Raw genomic sequence first — 19,396 nt, forward strand, 5'->3', positions numbered from 1 at the left:
TAAAAGAAGCTAAAAGGTCCTTTAGGTAGAGGAGATGAACATTTAGGTGAGTTTTCCTCCACCTGCGCTCTGCTTTACGACAATCATGTTTTAGACAACGAATACTGTCATTTAGCCAAGGAGGAGATTTGCAAGCAGAAACTTTCCTCGTTTTAACCGGATAAATTTCAGCTAAAATAGAAAGGCAATAATTATTCAAAAGATTGGTTGAATGATCAAAAACTCTAGGCTGGGTAATAAAAGTATAGCCATCCGGGCAGAGTTCAACAAATGACGAATAGTCTACGTCCCACTGCCAGGTCTCAGTTAGGAATAAAAGAATCCAGTTTTTTAGATAATATAAAATCATTCAACAAGAATGATTTATTAGACAGAGATCGAGGTTAAAAAAGCGCCATATTCAGCGAAGTAGAAGCCTCCGTATTTGCGGAGGCTCAAGTTAAAGGACGTAGATACTCAGGGTTTGAACCATCTTGCTCATAGAATCCGAGGGAAGAAAAAGCCAGCCAGCAGAAGAGTCTGGATAAACCCTCCCCAGGCAGGCCAGTCTCAAAGAGCCGGGCCCAGCGTATCCAAACAGGGACGTGGAAAACAAGTCCACCTCCATGGAGCTTCTCTGAGCACAGGAGACAAGGCACGCTCGGTGTCACTTCCCAGCCGAACCCCGCAGCCAGTAAAGCCTGAGCTTTACCTGAAAGCCTCCTCTTCTCACTCTCCTTCTCCGTGGTCTAGAGGATCCGCCGAAATCACCTGACGAGGATCCAGCTGATGGAAGAGGGTGGAAAATGCCGAAGGAGGACGAAGAGACATCATGAGGCATCATAAAAGATGGGATAGATAGCAAAGCCAGACGATCATACACCAACGCAGCCAATACATCGTTAAAACTAAATGAGAACAGCAAAGCAGAAAAAAAATAACACAAAAGTAGTGGAGCAAACTGCACCCGGCAGCGGCAGAGCCAAACACATGCGCCACCATACCCTTCATCATGATACCATAGCACAATAGTGCCATGATGAAGGGTATGGTGGAACAGCTGCATCTGGGATGCTGCAATCTAGTGATTGCGCTTCTGGCTGAGCCGCTGTCCACATTGGATGGGAGGAAAGCATGGAAGGAGGCGTTGGATTCGGGCAAGGGAGGGTGGTGGTGTGGGTGTATCAGTATCAGTGTACATGTGTGTTGGAATGTATATCTTGTGTTCAGCCTGAGAGAGTGTCCTTTTGCCTATTAGTCAAAGATCAACAGTCCACAGCCTACGCAGGTGTGGGGGTAGCCGCATGAGAGATGCTGTAAATGTTGTTTTGGGACAAACAAACTGCATCAGTTTTACAGTTATTCTTAATGTCATCACTGGTCTCCTGTTGTATCATCTGTTTAAGAGCCGTGAGCTCGTCCAAGATGTTTTCCATATTGCGTTCAGTAAGAACAGTCTGAGTACTCACAGCTCTTCCCACATTTTCGATCATACCTGCCAGCTTTGTGGCGGTTTGAACAGCAGTCACCGCTTTCTCCAATTTCAGATAAGCCAGGGCCGAGCCAGCTACGATCAGCAAGAGCCCCGTTATTATGGTTCCAAATAGGTAGATGTTCTCAATGTCCTCAGTAGACAGTCCTGCCAGGCACACAACGTGGCACTTCTGCCACCCATCCATTGTGTATCCAGCAGGGAACGTCCCTCCAAGACACTCTCCCAAACCTCGGCTTCTCGTCAAGAATAGAGTGTCAATTGCATTAAGGGACCAGTTGATCAAATCCATAACTCTTCTTTAGGTTTCAGAGAACAAGAGGGAGATAGAGGCTTTCTCGGGGTTAGAGTCAGACGAGACCAGATAAGGAGATAGAAGCAGCAAGCAGGGAAGATAAGGGAAGGAGAGGGTGAAAGATGTGTCCGCCTCCTCCGAGAGCCAAGAGACTATTTAAGTCTCACCCGTCTTTCTGTCTCCTTTCACTTTTTCCATGTTAGAAAAAATATTTTGCCCTGCCATGCTGTTAATTGATGTGGTAGATAAATAATTTATGAAAATATCACTAAATCTGTCATTTATTATTTTTAATATTGAGTAATGATCATATCTCACCTCTAGTCTTCTCTGTCTTGATTTCAGGTTTCCACCATGTGCTGTAGATAGATCAGGAGGTTAACTCGACCAAGCAGTCAGAATACCGGAATAGGGAGGATGGTGTAGGTTTGAGTTTATTAGATTGATACATATATACCAACAACACAGTGTACATCACTGTCAGTATCCTTAAATTCAGAGCAGTTTTAGAGCAGTTTCTGAAAGTCAACAACTTTAATGGAATATATTCCCGACTGTAGTGTAAGCACAGCAAGTGCAGAAAGAGTGCAATGATAATTGAATTGGGGGAGGGGCGACCTGTTATCAGGTTACACATGCAAAGGGAGTTAACTTTTAGATTATAATACACCAACAAAGGAATCCATCTGTGGCCTTCCTCATTATCCATCCTCATCATTCCTATGAAAATACCCAACAAAGGTGTCAAAACACAAATAGTCATAGCCAAAAGTGTACAGCAGCTTGTAAGACTTATTTCTTTCAGTATGATTGGGCCTAAGGACTTTGGTAATAATCAAAGACTCACATAAATATGATGAAGATCAAGACACTGAATGAAATTATAGTTTCAAAAAGATTTAAAATATCACACACAAGTCAATGTCAGTGTTTATATTAATATACCTGCACAACCTCTATGTGTTATATAGACCTTGCCATTGCACAGCTCATAGCCTTAATGCTTCCTCTATGTGACCATCTAGCACTACTGCCAGCATAGACTAAGTGGAGAGCTGCTCACGCATTTAGTGCTGAGTTGAGAGCATCAGGCTGCAAATGCAGCTACACATTCAAAGGATTTCAAATTGTTTTAGGTCTTAAACTGGCTTTGTAACTCTTCAAAAATAAAAAATAAAAAAATCCACTCAAAAAGCACATTTCCCACCAAGTCCAGAGCACCGGTTACAAATTCTAAAGTTTTATGGATCTGTGATAACTGCAATCTTCCTTTCTCTTCCTGTTCTGCACTACGTTCCATGCTAATGCTGCTGACAGACAGAAATTAAACTGCTGCAAAACACGTGTCAGAGTGGGTGTGGGGATTAGGAAGCTCAGTTTGATTTGACAGGATCTTCAATGAAATTAAAGAAAACATGAAATCAAAATCTGAATGAAGATGCTTTGTTTCATCATTTAAGTACCATCCACACGAATCACAGGGAAACACTCAGTATTTGGAAAATCAACAGATGCATAAAATACTGTTATTCTTCGTTATGTCACTAATTATGAAGCAAAGAATTTATATTTGACATTTATCAAAATAAAGTCAAATATTATCTACTGTATCTGATTATTTTCAATGATAATTGAGTAAATGTTGTTATAATTAGATATTGCAGAGGCATAAATAATATCTAAACTTTACGGTCATATATCTGACTATTTAATAAAAAATAATGAGATTTTATAATAAAACTCGATAATTACTGATTACACAACATGTATGAAAAAACCCAAAACAAATAAACGCAATAAAAATAGAACTATTCCCAATAAAATACAATAAATCAAATCACACACTCTCCAGATTTTTACCAAACATTACAGAAAACAACAAATCAGAAAAGATTAAAATGACTGATTCAACTTACAGTGCAGTACAGAGCAAAACTAACAACTTAAATGAAAATCCTGGTACTTAAAGAGCTCAGCCCAGGAAAAATTATTTGATTCATAACTTCAAAAAAAGACAAGAATAAAGGTACCTGATCACCAAATGTGTCATCTTTCTTTGTGATCAAACATTTAATACCCCCACCCACACAAACACACACACAATGATAACATTAGAATGACAAAGTCACACTGATAACTGTTCTGTTCTTTACTTATTTGAAAATAATTTGTTTTTCCTGCATCATTGCAACTTATCCTCTGTTTCTATTTTGAAGTAAATTATGATAAAAACATTTATTTGCTGGAAAAACACTGACCATAGCTTCCACTCTGCCAGGTGGGAGATTAATGAGCTGAGACAGAGTGGAACATGCTGGTTCCACGTGGGTCTTTTAGCAACTAATACCTATTCAGTCTTTGGAGTTAGTTTAACCAGTCAGAAGCTTTGGTAATGTTGGGATAGTGACTTGTGGTTTAATGGTGAGACTGGAGTCCGACACTGTGTTTAAGGCAGGTTCGATGACACCCAGTCAGAATTATTTGCTGTTGCGAGGAAATCCCAAACATTTAAAACGTGCAGAACAACAAATCGGTGCTTCTTTAACGTTTTTTCCCAGTACAAATGAAAGAAAAACAACTGAAATCATTCATTTCTCGTCATAAAATGCTGCAGCCTGATGCTTCACTGACCTCATCACTTAAGATTTTTTGCATCAATTCACTTAATTGTTGTTCATGTACTTCCTGTAGTTCGTCCTTGTCCTCCTCAGTTTTTGCGTTCCTCATTTGTTTTTCATGTTTTTCCACTAGATTCTTGATCTTTCTCAGGTTTTCGCTCTTCTTGGTCACACGTTTGACTAAGTCGTTCATTTCCTTCACGTGTTCTTCCCGCTGAGCATTTAATTCATCCATGTGTTTCTTTTGGGATTCGTTGAACTCTTCTGCTTTCTGTCTGGCTTTTCTTTCATAGCTCTTCTTTAGGTCCTCCAGTGTTTTCTGATGATTGTTCTCTGTTATTTCCATTTCTCTTCTTATTTGTTCCTCTTGTAATTTGTTGTTTTCGTATTTTATTTTTTCTTGTTTGTAACTTTCCAGCAGTTTGTCTATTCTTTCTTCCTCCTCCTGTCGTCTCTTTTCATCTTCTTGTCTTTGTTTCTCTCGCTCTTCTCTTCGTTCTTTCTCCCAGGCTTCTTGTTTTCGTTGCATCTCTTCTCTGGTCTCTTCCAGCTGTCTGTCGACACTTTCCTTTGCCTCTTTTTCCAAATGAATTTGTCTGTCCAACTTTTCAAGTTCTTCTTTGAATTGTTGTCGATATCTTTCTTCTCCAGTGTCCTTTTCCTTTTCCTCCTTTTCTCTCATTTCTTCTTCTTTTTTCTTCTTCTCTTGTTCTTCCTTAATTTTGTTCATCATTTCCTCGAGTTCTTCAGCTTTCTGTTTTCCCTCCTTTTCTGATTTTTCTCTCTCTTCTGCCATTCTTATTTTCATTGCTTTCATTTCTTGCTTATGTTTTCTTTCAATCTCTTCCTTTTCCTTCTGCATCTCTTCTTCCTTCTCCTTCAGGATCCTCAGCGTTTCCTTCTTTATTGCTGCTTCAGCCTCTTGCAGCATCTCATTGGTGTAGAAGCTTCCTCCATTGTTCTTCACCATGGTGTCAATCTTTTTTATCAGCTCACTGACTTGTGTGCAGTTTTGTTTGTCAGAGTTATTGAACACATGGTATCTTCCTCCACAGTTAGAGATCAGCTTCTTAAAGGAATCATGACATTTGTTCTTGATGTAATCATCAATAGACTCTCCCTGACGCTCCAGATCATCTCCTCTGGTAAAAAGGATGATGGTGAACTTTTCTGAATTCTTCCCAAAGAATCTTTTAGTGAGCCTGATCGTTTCTCTCTCCTCTGCTGTGAATCTACCAACCCCTATCACCACCAAGAAGACATGCGGTCCTGGAGCCAGCTGGCTGATACATTTCACCAGCTCTTCTTGAACTTCTTCATTGGACAAACTTGTGTCAAACAGACCAGGAGTGTCGACCACAACAACAGGACGACCGTCCACCTCACCCTGTGCCTTCTTACAATATGTTGTGACCGACATTTGACTTGATGCAGCTATAAACTTGTCGTTTCCTAAAATCGTGTTTCCTGTAGAGCTCTTTCCACAGCCGGTCTTCCCAATCAGCACAATCCTGAGACAATCTGAGTCTTTTCCTTCAACTTCATCACCTAAAACATGAAAACAATCAGAGTTAAAACTTGTATACTGCTGGATTAAAACTCTTTGGGTCACTGAACACATAAAAATATTAAAATCTAAACTACTTACAAGTCATCATGTTCGTCTTCAGCTTCTCAAGTTCATCATGTTGCATCTGTATGGATTTATCTTGTTGTAAGACTTTGTCCATCTGTGCATGTAGAAATGTTGTCTTTGTATAACAGTGTGGTTTGTTTGTGGCATCACTAATTTTGTCCACAACCTCAAACATCTTTGTAATCTGCTGTTTGTCTTTGATGTTGAGAACCACATGTCTTTGTCCGAACGTCTGAAGAAGCTTCTGGATGTCTTTGTCTATACTTAATATATTTTCAGCAGCTGGATCTGTAGGATCTGAGCCCACAGTGAACAGAATCATGGTGAAGTCATTGACTCGAGAGCCGAATGCATCCTGGATGGTCTCTAACTCTCCCTTGTCTTCATCAGTGAGGGGAGCCACAGGTAGGACCAGGATGAAGGCATGGACACCCTCAGGATCACAGAGGGAGATACACCTGAATGATTCCTCCATCACTGCCTCCTGAGGTTTTCCATACAAGGCAGGCAGCTCCACCAGGGAAACCCAACGTCCACACACCTCTCCCTGATGTTTAACACACTCTGATGAGTTGGAGGCTGAATGAAGCTCAGTCTGACCTAAAATGGCCTTGGCTGCTGACGTCTTCCCTGCTCCTCTCCTCCCAAACAGAACCAGGTTCAGACTGGACTTCAGATTGGGTTTAGCCTCTTCTTTTAATATGAGATATTTTCCCCAGTTTTTACTCACTATCTCATTCATTTCTTCCATCAACTCTGAGGAATCTGAGAAGGAGTCTTTTCTGTCAAAATTAATGTAGTGCTGCTTTTGTTTGGATTCTTCAATGAGTTTATCCACTGACTTATTCCCTTCCTGATTATGCGTTCGGATGACGATGGAGTGATTAAAAGCATCTCGACCAAACAAGCTCAGGACCAAATTCAGAGTCTGTCTGTTCTCCTCAGTGAAATCAGAAGGTTTGACTAACAGCAGCAGAACGTTTGGTCCAGGAGGACAGAGACTCACACAGCTCTTCATCTCTTTAAACAGCTCATTCACAGGCAGACTGAAGATGTCGGGAGTTTTTACAACTGTGGGAGGTTTCCTGTTCCTCTCTCCAGAGGCAGCACCAGATTGCTTTCCTCCAAAACCTTTAGACTCTTTTTTCCCAACGAGGAGCTTTTCCAGGGCTGATTTCTTGTCATTACTTTTTCCAAACAGCATTATCCTGAGTTCACGTGCTGCAAAAAACAATGTAAATTGCCTCAAAAATTATGAAACACATATTTATGTCACATTCTATTAAATAGTTTGTAATTGTTAATCATTTCACTTGAGAAATAATCACTTACAAATTTGTCTTAAAACAGGTTGCTTAGTGATAGCGCTGGCAGTTACACTTTCCGATATGGTTTCTTGATTAGTTGAAAAGCCATATCAGCTCTCTATTTAGGAGGATAAGCTCATGCAGATGTTTTAAAGGCACTACCGTGATTTTGTTGGGCAGAGGTGGCAAAAGTACAAACTTGATTTACTTAAGTAGAAGAAATGAAACAACTTATTTACTCAAAAGTGGAAATGTACAGGATGTCAACGCTAGCCCTTTATATTATAACATATGATAACCTTTCTTTGGGGCCTCTGAAATACACCCAGAAACTACAAGTGGCTCAGTCAATAGGGGACCTACCATTAACAGGTGGGACTGATGACTTGACCTACAAGGCTATTCAGGTTTGGTTTATCTTATCAGGGTTACGAGGAAAGACACCTGGACAATTTCTAGGTAGTTAGTACTCCAGCTGGTGCAGGGGTGCAGCTGGGTAAGACCCATAGGACCAGAGATTAGGACCTTTTTATCAGAGAACCCTCCCCCCAAAAAAAGGTTCCTCTCCAAGGGTTGTTGGCCCGCAGATTGGCACCGGACTGTCCTTTGTCACTGATTCTGTTTATAATTTTTTGGACAGAATATTTAGGTGCATTCAAGGGCTACACACTTATTAGGTGCTGGGATCAATGGTCTCAGGGTATAATCTCTGATTTTACCTCTGATCTTACCGAATTTCCCAGAGTAATCCACCCGAGGGATTAATAAACTTTTATCTTATCTGATTTTTGATTTTGTTGATTTTGCAAGGGACTGACTTCCAGTTTGCACTAGTGTGGTGTGACACAATTAGGATGACAATTAGCACTTCCAAGTTTGAAATGTCAAGAATGTCACAAGACATAAAGATTGGGATGGCCACTAACTTTTTGTCATGGTCCGTGGGAGTGCCTGGAGGGGGTTTTCCTTGTGTGGCTGCTGAGCCATCCCTTTGGGGCAGGGACTTCAGTGCTTCAAGTGAGCCTCAGCTGCGAGCAATCAGCGGGAGACCTACTTCAGCTGACTCAACCGGCCCCTCCTTGCCAGTTTGTTCTACTCTTCTTGGTGGTAAATTACGTTTCCCTTTGTGGTTTTCCTTGTGTGATTTATCTGTTGGAGTAATTCCTGTCTTCCCTTCATTCAGCGGAGTTTCAACCCTGGCTTCACCTTACTGGGACAGTCCCTGTCTCCCAGCCGGCTCGCCTGCCTGCCCTCTAACCTCCACGCTTCAGCTTGAGACCCTCCAGAAGCTTCCCACGGACCTCTCTCCCCTCCCCTCAGTGAAACGAACCATGACTGGCACAGTAAGGCGAACTATTCTCCAGTTTCTAGTTATCAAGCTCTAGTTTTCTCTTTCGATTTTAACTACCTCTCCATCTGTTACAGAATATCCCCTCGCCTCTCTGACCTCTTCCGCGTTCCTGCCACTAGCCTTTTGGGCCCCTCGTCACTTTTGGCCACCTTTTCAAATAAATATCACTGTAAGCATTCCACGCCCATGTTTGTCTGTGTTTTTGGGTCCACTTTCCTGGGCAAAGCTGTTGGTTCATGATACTTTCTGCTTCTTAATTCAGATCAAACTGAGGTTATTGTACTCGGCCCTGAAAAGCTTAGAAATATGGTATCTAAGCAGATTCTTACTCTGGATGGCATTACCTTGGCCTCCAGTAACGCTGTGAGGAACCTTGGAGTCATTTTTGACCAGGACATGTCCTTCAACGCACATATTAAACAAATATGTAAGACTGCTTTCTTCCATTTGTGCAACATCTCTAAAATTAGAAATATCCTGTCTCAGAGTGACGCTGAAAAACTAGTTCATGCATTTATTACTTCCAGGCTGGACGACTGTAATTCATTATTATCAGGAAGTCCAAAAAACTCCCTGAAAAGCCTTCAGCTGATCCAAAATGCTGCAGCAAGAGTCCTGACAGGGACTAGAAAGAGAGAGTAGATTTCTCCTGTTTTGGCTTCCTGTTAAATCCAGAATTCAAAATCCTGCTCCTCACATACAAGGTCTTAAATAATCAGGCCCCATCTTATCTTAATGACCTTGTAGTACCATATCACCCTATTAGAGCACTTCGCTCTCGCTCTGCAGGCCTACTTGTTGTTCCTAGAGTATTTAAAAGTAGAATGGGAGGCAGAGCCTTCAGTTTTCAGGTCATATGATTGTTGGGTTTTTCTCTGTATCTACTGTACAATATAAAGCGCCTTGAGGCGACTGTTGTTGACTGTTGTTCTTACCAGAGTAAGAATCTGGTTAGATACCATATTTCTAAGATTTTCAGATTAAAATCTGGTTGGCTGATGCCTGACAACACAGGAGGGGAATGTCATTGTAGGATTAGTAGAGCTTTATCCCTCCCTTCCTAAATTATATAGCTTTTGGCATTATAACTAATACTTTAAATGAAATGATTTTTATTTTACTCATGATACATCAATGTTGTTAGTTCAACTTACAGTCCTTGATGTCATAGCTGCTATCTTCTGGTTTTTGGAAATCCTCTGCAAAAATATAAAGAACTCAAGTTATCCTTCAACACTTAAATGTGGAAAATCTCTTGGTGTTACAGGAATGTGTCATGAGGTCTCTACTTCTGATATGCCAAGTAATTAGTGTACTTGACTGAAAACAATTCATACCATCTCAATTAAGTTTAAAGATTGGACCCTGAGCCGGTGAGAAAAGACTAGAAGCAGAGATTTTATCCCAAGTTGTTTTTGGTTGTTTTTTTTATCGTATCAACTTGACCCCAATTTTATAAAGTTCTGATCATCTTCAAAGATGGAGCATTATTTCACAGATAACATCTTTTTTCTGCACATCCCAGTATCACTAACAATACCATGAATCTATTTCTTGTTCCTAAGTGGTCACTGGAGAAACTAAAGAAATCCGAATTTGGATTTCAAAACAAACCAAGAAAGTATCTCAGCATATCACTGTCTCTGAGTGAAGTATTTACAAGCATGGCTTCCTTAATCCGGCTTCTTTGTGTTTCTTGTTGTGGGCAAGAAGCCATTTTGTCAGGGGTTTTTGTTATCCTGCTTTGTTTTCGTACTTCGTGTGGGTGGACTAATTATACAATTCACCCTGGAGTGTGTGTCTGTGATAATCCACCTGTTCCTGATTGCCTGGTAGATCAGGGAGCTATTTAAGGTGCCTTCAAGCAGCTTTCAGTTATTTATTTTTTATTTACATTCATTCTTTCAGCAAGTGAAGCGACTGGAAATGAACGAGTAACTATATTGGCAGAACAGGGCGACATGTACTGTGAGCATGTTGGATATGTTTATCAGCCAACGTTGCTTCTAAAACCTGCAGCACAGTGTGATCATGGCAGTTGGATCCTGCTCCACCCTGCTGCTGCACCTGTTTGTTGTGTGCTTTCACTTCCAATACCTGAACAGATGTTACAGTTACTCTCTAAATCTACTCTCTGTGGACGGTGTGAGTGCAAAATCCTCACTGCTGATCAATAACATGTGAGTGGACTCACCAGCTGTTTTGGTTGCCATGATGTCGATTTTCTGAAAAGACCTGGGGATAAACTGGAAGGAAAAAATAATAATTTAAGGTTCTTTGAATCACACGACATGTGATGGTAGGTGGACAAAGGGCTGTAAGCATGAATGGTTCTAATGGAACGGCACAAAAAAGAGAGAAGTTGTTATTGTGATATTGTTTTATGCAGTACTTCAGTTGGTCTCCGGTTGGTCACCATGTAGATAATGTTTTATACAAACTGGGGGGTCAAGTGTAACCAATTACATTTAGACGATTAAGACATCATGAGTAACTGCAGAAAGAAGGTTTACATCTTTCACTTTCAATTTCAGTTTTCAAAGAAAAGTCTTTGTATATGTGGCGAGACGAGGTTGGGATATAAAGTAAATACTCTTTGCAGTTTTAAAAAGACAACGCCACCCTGGGAATTTCACCCAGAGAATACTGAAAGTAACACTAAATCACCAGAAAGGCACTTAGGTTCGCTATACTCAGTCCAGAGACGAGGTTCAATGATCAACAAATTCACAATTTATTAATAATTATTTAAAACACCGAATAAAAACATAATCATAAATATTCAAATACAAATATGCTTAAAAAGGTATTCAGAGCTGAGGCTTACCAGTGGAGGGGCAGGGATGCCACACACAAACTAAAGAAAGAAAACACACCCAAAACACAAGTGCAACACACTATCACACACTCACACTAATAAACTAAACAAGGCAGGTGTGTACACTCAAGGGATCCCACCACCAAGGCACCCTAGTCTCCTCCACGTCGGCACTCCGCATCTGAATAAAAGAAACAAAGAAAATTTTAATATATTACAACAAACTAAGGTGTAGCACCGGGGGATAACCCAACTGCAAGACCACACTGGTGATCTACAGCTAGAAAAAGGGCCTCCCACCAGTGGTGTAACAAAAATCCAAACTACAAATCAAAAGCAATAAAACAACATACAATCTGGATAAAACTCTAAAATCTGGAGCAAACGGAATCACCGTACTGCTCCAACTTGCCGTCCACACGACGATAAGTTAACAGTCAATCAATATGCACGCCAGCTGACTCCGATAACCGGCATGCATATGGCCGTTGTCCACGCCGACGTCCACCGTGAAAGCTGACAGCAGCAGGGAAAGAATTCTCACAACGGGAACAGACGGTAAAAGCACAGCAAGGCAAAACAGCAGCACTTCAGTTCGCGTAGCTTGGCGCAAAACTAAGGTCCACACTTCCAAGTAAGCCGGGTCATAGAATGTAAGCAGAATAGCTCAGAGGAGGCTTCTATAGCTACGACCAGCCGCGATGGAGACTTTAGAGGAGTAACCCACAAACGATCTCTACCACACCGAGGAAGTCAGGTGACCAAAAAGGAGATCACAGGCAAGCAATGCAGAGACACTCAAATGGCCACTATTTATACCAGCGCCCCCTAATGGGCCAGGCTGAAAGTGGGTTGGACCGAGGGATAACATTCATCCTGCCACATATAGACTGATCAACCAGATTTATCCTGAGCAAAAGATTGAAGAATCAGGGGACCTCAGTCTGAACACATGTAGAAGTGTTTTATACACATGGATGATTTATTTCACGTTCTCAACCTCAGAGATCATTTATGCTTTCAGGAAGCCTACTGTGCACAAGAAGATATTACTTGAATGAGTTTTAATTAAAGAATATTATGATGGATCCATTTGATCCACTCATGTGTGCTGCATTCAAGTGCATAATTGGACTAAGATTATTCCAAACAGTCGGACAGAAACGACCAACTATAGACCACATCACCTGGATCATAATCACATTCACATCTTACTACAAGGATTAATTTAGCAAACGCTTCTGAGAACGATGATTAGATGAGATCACGAGAGTCTAAAAACTCCAGTAAGTGAAACACGATCTGAGTGTGGGCGGTACAACCTGCAACAAAGAGAATACCAGGACCTGTTCCAGCCCGCTGGGTACAGGTGAGCAGCTGCAAAAAAGGTGTGTGTGTGTGTGTGTGTGTGTGTGTGTGTGTGTGTGTGTGTGTGTGTGTGTGTGTGTGTGTGTGTGTGTGTGTGTGGGGGGAGTTGTGGCAGTTTCAGAAGAGAGATTCAAAGTTTCATATAGATAAAATATTAAAATATTCCTCTTCACTCAACTGTCTCACCCTCCAGTTTATATGCAATCTTTCTGTCTACTCAGAAGAAATCATTGATGTCATCATAGGTTATATAACAAATAACCTAAGTTTCATGTTTCTGCTCATTCTGTGCAGTAATTTGATAAAAGCACAAAACAAATATTAGCAATTATAGTTCTGCATCATATCACACAGGTTCACTCTCTGCAGCCATAAAGAAAAGATGTAAATGAGGAAAAATCAAAAGTATATTAAAGGCAGTAACGATCAAAGTGAAACTATCATTAACAAAGAATCACGACGCACCTCACAGCACAAACACAGCTAACAAAGGTGCAGCAGACCTGCAGAGAATCCAAAGCATGAGAAAACATTTAGTGATGAGTTTAACTGTTCAGAAAAAACAGCAGATAAATTTGTGCTTTACCTGTTTGTCGTCCTCCCAGTTCACAGGTGAGACATGGCGCCTGCTTCTTTGTTTGGTTTCACCTCTGACGACGGTATGAAGGCGGGCTTAACGCTGCCCACCCAATCAGAAGTTAGAAACACTGCTCATGTTTTCTCTGAGCCTTCTTTTCTTCACTTTTGATTGGGTGGGAACAACCACCCACCCATACTCTGTGTGCTGGTGTTTGGGTGGGGTGAGTCTACTCGACACAAATTTATGCCTTATATTTGTATATTTGTACAGATTTGTGTCGACGTTCAGAGGCTGGATCCATGCAGAACAGATGACAAAACATCTGCATCGGTGCGCCTTCATGTTTGTCGTCTGGTTGCACCGATGTTCTGTACGACATCCTGATGTGTTGTCGGTCTGATGTTCGTTGTTTAAAGTTTAAAAGAATACATTTGCCCTCTGTCACTTTAATGCAGCGTGCATTGTGGTTGTGTGAGAAGCCGAGAGCATGAAATTTAATAACTCCACAGACTACAGCTAATCTGTCAGAAAGCAAAAGGAATGCAGGGCCTGTTCCAGCCTGCTGTGTTAGGAACGACGGTTACAAATAAAAGTGCGAGACAAAGATCGTCACAACAAAAATGTGAGTGTGCGTGCCTGTTACTGTTGCTCCTGCTTTTTCTCTTCAGCTTAACTTTTACTTACTCATTTCTTTGTCTTTTGCTTTATAGTTGGAGTGTTGAACTCTTTATATTGAATTATTTAAATTGTTTAGTCTGTTACTGTCTAGGTGCAACTGTGATCCATATAATTTCCTTTGGGATTAATAAAGTATTCTGATTCTGAAACACACAAAACAAAATCATCAAACAACACTCACACACAACCCTTGACACTCATGCCCATGGAGAGTGGATGGCAACTTCTGACCACGGTCTGTGGATATCAGCTGATACAGTGGCTTGCAAAAGTATTTGACCCCCTTGAACTTTCCCACATTTGGTCACATTACAGCCACAAACATGAATCAATGTTATTGGACTTCCAGGTGAAAGACCAACACAAAGTGGTGCACACGTGAGAAGTGGAACGAAAATCAGACATGATTCCAAACATTTTTACAAATAAATAACTGCAGCTGGGTTAGCCTCACGTTAACTCAATGCGTGCACGGCTGCAATGAACAAAACACAGTCCAGCAGCTTCACGCCGAAACTTTACGTGTCATGTCACTAACTTACTGACACAGTGACTTATCTTTCCGAGAAGTCAAAACACACTTACTGATGCTACATAAAAACAAGCTAACTTCTCCGGATGCTCCGTGTAACTCACGCGCCACCGCCCTCTCTCCTCGCGCTCTCTTTTTTCTCTTTTTCCTTCTCCACCCTGTGTTACCTTCACAGACCATATCCCCGTAGGAAATTACAGTTCTTCTTCTTCTTCGGTCAAGTTTAACGGCAGCTTGCATCCAAAACTGTTGCATTACTGCCATCTCCTGGCTGTCAACCGTCCGTCACTCCTGAATCCTCAGATCCTCTTGATGAGACCAGTATTTCTCAAAAAACGAAAAACCACCACCTTCCCTTCACCATGACTTAACTTATTAACCACTTGTTCCAATGTAAGTTCCCTTCCACCACTCATTTCACCCCACATCACCCTCCTGTGACTTGCATACTTCCTACAAGGAGTACATGCTCAACCGTCTCCATATCAGTGCACCCATCACACAACCCAGTCGGATGTTTCCCTATCCTAAAGAGAGTACCATTTAAAAAGCAGCGGCCCGTTCGAATTCGACTGATAACAACCTCCTGGAAATTACAGTTCTCACAAGCAAGCCACAATAAAACAAAGATAACTTATTTTAAACAATGCAAACATGTTTTTAATCATTTGACATGAACTTTGATCTTTTTAATACACAAGAATTTTAATTTAAATAAATGAACTCTTTGATATTAATATTCTCAGACTTCACTTATCTTTTACTATTTATGCATCTTTTTAACCCGGGTTACAAATATAAAGTGCCTTGAGGTGACTTCTGTTGTGATTTGGTGCTGTGTAAATAAAATTGAATTGTATTAAAATTGAATTAATTATTTTTCCTTGGTTGTGTGAAATCCGAGAAAAACATCTCTATACAAGGTCTATTAGTTTATGTTGTGAGGTTGGGTGTTGATTCTGGAGTGCAAAATTACTGATGGAAGATGGACAAGAAAAGGTCAAACAAGAAACAAGATCACATTCATTAGCAGGGATAGTAAAAACTTCTGTTTACCTTTGCTATGATAGTAAACAGTAGACACTGATGTGGGTCATTGAATCTTTTGGACTGTGTTCAGCACAATATTAATTAAGCCATTAATTGAAAGAGGTGTATGCTTGCCCAGGACACCAACAAGGCCAGGACTGCCCCTGCTAGCAATCGCAGCCTGGGTCCTTCATGTGTCAAACTAATGATTAATGCCCCCCCGTCAAATGATTTATGACTTAGGACGTAATAAAATAAGTAATAAAAGTTAATGTCAGTCATAGAACTATGATATTTCATAACTAAATAATAATCAAATGCCCCAAAAAATATGGTCATATAGAAAATATAGAATAGATTAGAATGCCTTTATTTTCACTATACAGTTGTACAATGAGATACAGATCATCTCCAACACAGTGTAAACGTGTGTGTGTTTGTGCGTGGTGGGGGGTTTGCACAGTTTTGCAGCTCTATATACATAAGAAAAGTATTAACAGAAGAAAATGTATAAAATGTACAAATATACAATCCAGTGTAAAAAAGTAAATATGTAAATAAATAGTGTTATGTATATACAGTTTGGGTTATTGCACATAGAATTTGTATTGTACAGTGGTGGTTGATAGAGGGAAATGGGAAAAATGATGGGGTGGGACTGTGTTATTGGTGCCGGTTCGAGCTCACGGTGGTTATCAATCAATTTATTTATAAGCACTTTTAAAAACAACACAGGTTGACCAAAGTGCTGTACATAGTAAAAAAGTAAAAAGTAGATAAAAAGGCTATGGCCTTTAGGAAGAAACTGCTCTTGAGTCTGTGGGTCTTTGTGCTGATGCACCTGTTTATTTAATCTTATATTTTTGTACTTTATTGTTATTGAATAAAACTTAGACACTGATAAACACAGATGACTGAAAGAAATATTTGATGGAAAAAGGAAACACAGTGTTGTGCTGCTAAACTTTGAGATTCCAACATTTAAATAAGAAAATGCCAAGAGGAGACTTGGAGCCCCGAGTCTGTATGTAAAACATGAAAACTCTACAGCAATGATACTTGTTCTTACATAGGTGCACTTACTCTTCATTATGGTACTTCACAGTTCCAGTGAAACAAGATGCTCAAATTTTAAAGTACATTTTTTGCCATCCTGTGATCTCATTTGCCAAATTCTCTTAATATCGTAGAGCTATTTTCATGGGCATGAATGTTGATGTTAGATTCAGTTTTAAATCTGGTTGTGATCTTAAACTCTCACAGCACTGATTTTAGAGTAATGTGCAACAACTGTAATGTCATTTATATTTGCAACCTGCTTTTTCTCCAGTCAGGGTTGTGGTTAAATTTAAGTTGTTCTTTTGTGTGATTGCACACTGCGCATCGCAGGACCCCTGAGCACGCTGTACAGCAGACGTTTCAGATCAGTTTTATCTACAAACCACCAAATTACAACAACAGTCACCTGGTAGTGAGACTGTTAGGCACACAAATGGTGGAAAAAGTAATTTTCAAATTTAGGAAACATTAAATGATTCGATTAACATTTATGGTTTTATTTATTATTACACCCTTTTCCAGTCCTTTTACATCTATGACAAAATGTGTACAGACTTTACGGAGGGCCGTACTTTAAATTTTTAACCTTTACTTTTTAAACACATGATGTCTGTGAATTACTTGCATAATATCAACATATCAAGGAGTCTGTTTTTCTTTACTCAAAGAAAAGACTCAAGAGTCAAAAAACGTCACAATATGTCAAATTAAAGCACAATTTCTCCAAATGTGCACTTCTTTTTCAGTCAGGGTGGATTTACAGCATCCACATCAGCTCAGGTAATAAAAATACAATCGTGAGAAGAAGTGAACTTTAACATTGGAGCTTCCGTTCGAGTCTTGCTTAGATGATGTGAAGCATCTCATGGATCTTCTTTCTTGTTTTATGCATCAGCCTTGTGTACTTTATTTGAACAAATGTAGGGAGAAGCAGCTCCTTTTTAGCTTCTGTGATGCATTTACTTCTCACACCCTAAACTAGATGTGATTTTCCAAATGTGTGTGGAGCAAAATGACTTTTCACTGATGATGTAAATGTCCTGACCAAGAATCATTCAGGATTAACAACACAAACTGTTCTGATAGCAGAAACACTGTCTGTCTGTCTTATACTTCTCAGAGGTTACTGTTAGTTTTACAAACACATTTTTTTCATGTCTGTTTATGTGGTTTTCATGGGTAAAGTGATTATCTAACTTTTCTTTGCTCTCCAGTATATATGGGGAAACTTGCAGGCTTTATTAAAACTGTCACAACATATTATCTGATGCCGCCTCAGGGCTTATACTATATCCAGATGCCACTCTATACGACACAAATGTCTAAATGATTTCCATTTCTGTACCTTATGACAGCTGAACCAACCATAGACAAACAGGTCTGACAGCTTGCGCTATAAAGAAATAAATGCACGTAACACACACTGCACAAGTTTTCATTGTGGACATTTCTGGCATCAAACAAAATGTATTTGTTGAAACTCTTCCCCAAACAGTGCTGGAATTTTTGCAGTAACAGCTGGATAACTGAAATTCCAGAGAAGGTTTTATTGTTGATTTATACATTTACAGCACTTCAGGAAAGCAGTAGTCATAGTAACACATCTGTCATTGTTCTCTGTGCAAGTTCATCTGTTTTAATTGTACATTGTTTCTAAATGCTGTCTTCATTTTAATACACTTTGATCTTTGACTCCAAAATACAAAGTCCTACAGCTGAACTGACGGGACTGAAGAATGACGTAAATGGAAGAAACCACAATGTTGGAATTATTTTTGTTTGTAACTCAGTTATGCAGAAAAATATGTGGACACCACCTTTGAATGCTAGTTAGAAGTTGGTTACAGAGTTATTTAAGATATGAGGAACAGCAGGTGAGTGGTGCTTTCTTTATCAAACGGCACCAAGAGCAGAAATTTCACAGACAACATGATGAGAGTTCAACTATATTTAAAAGAATATATTTACGTCTCTATATCTAGATATCTTTATACACACACATATTAAAAAAATAAATAAATAAAAAGAATTCCCTTCTCATCCCTGCAGTGGGTCTTGTCTACTCCCCACTGCTGTGTAATCAATTATTGTAAATGTAAATGTTATCAGGAAATGATCAGACAGGAGAGAGTTTTCAGGAAACACTGTTAAATGTGTAGTTTCTATGCCATATGTTAAAACAAGATCTAGAGTGTTAAGGTTCAATGCAGGGGATTCAAACGCAGGACTCCTGAATCAGCTGAAAATGGTCTGTATTTGTATGGCGCTTTACTTGATCCTAAGGACCCCAAAGCTCTTTACACTATACACAATCATCCACCCATTTACACACACATTCACACACTGGTGATGGCAAGCTACAGTGTAGCCACAGCCGCCCTGGGGCGCACTGACAGAGGTGAACACAAGGATTTATTTACAGAGTTCACCAAAGTGTATATACAGAGAGTGCGGGGTAGTGCTACATGTGAGGGACGGGCTCCAGGGAAATCCAAGGTGGGAATAACTCGCTCTCCAACTCACGACAGCAGTCCTCTTCTTTCACACTTGACACACAGATTCACACGCGAAGGGTAATCCAGGGGGTCTGTAGATAAGGAGAGAGGAATGAGAACGATATTCACAGAAAGCACTTGACTTTCACTAACGTGTGG

General features: G+C 40.1%; 1 protein-coding gene across 12 annotated transcripts; it reads right to left on the reverse strand.

Moving 5' to 3' along the window:
* Positions 1-2,163: 2,163 nt before the first annotated feature.
* LOC308404206 (GTPase IMAP family member 8-like) lies at positions 2,164-14,818 on the reverse strand. 12 transcript variants are annotated; one of them, XM_080894125.1, is made up of 7 exons: positions 13,451-14,818; positions 13,330-13,367; positions 11,506-11,677; positions 10,873-10,924; positions 9,833-9,877; positions 6,033-7,241; positions 2,164-5,932 (listed from the first exon to the last, which is right to left on the reverse strand). In XM_080894125.1, the coding sequence occupies exons 4-7, from the start codon at positions 10,889-10,891 to the stop codon at positions 4,365-4,367; spliced, it is 2,841 nt and encodes a 946-aa protein (XP_080750251.1). In that variant the 5' UTR covers positions 10,892-10,924; positions 11,506-11,677; positions 13,330-13,367; positions 13,451-14,818; the 3' UTR covers positions 2,164-4,364. The 12 variants fall into 12 exon arrangements, with proteins under 12 accessions (XP_080750251.1, XP_080750250.1, XP_080750255.1 ...); XM_080894124.1 differs by lacking the exon at positions 11,506-11,677; XM_080894129.1 differs by lacking the exon at positions 13,451-14,818 and having other exon boundaries at positions 13,330-13,444.
* Between the last annotated feature and the right edge of the window lie 4,578 nt (positions 14,819-19,396).

The sequence above is a fragment of the Rhamphochromis sp. 'chilingali' genome, assembly GCF_963969265.1.
Source record: "Rhamphochromis sp. 'chilingali' genome assembly, chromosome: 10".
Lineage (NCBI taxonomy): Eukaryota > Metazoa > Chordata > Actinopteri > Cichliformes > Cichlidae > Rhamphochromis > Rhamphochromis sp. 'chilingali'.

Bases quoted from the DNA above. Each gene is read 5' to 3' on its own strand.
- LOC308404206 (XM_080894128.1), bottom strand. The intron at 7,242-9,832 runs GTAAGTTGAACT...TGTTTTTTGCAG, and splicing joins CAGCTATGACATCAAGGACT to CACGTGAACTCAGGATAATG. The intron at 5,933-6,032 runs GTAAGTAGTTTA...TTCATGTTTTAG, and splicing joins GAAGACGAACATGATGACTT to GTGATGAAGTTGAAGGAAAA.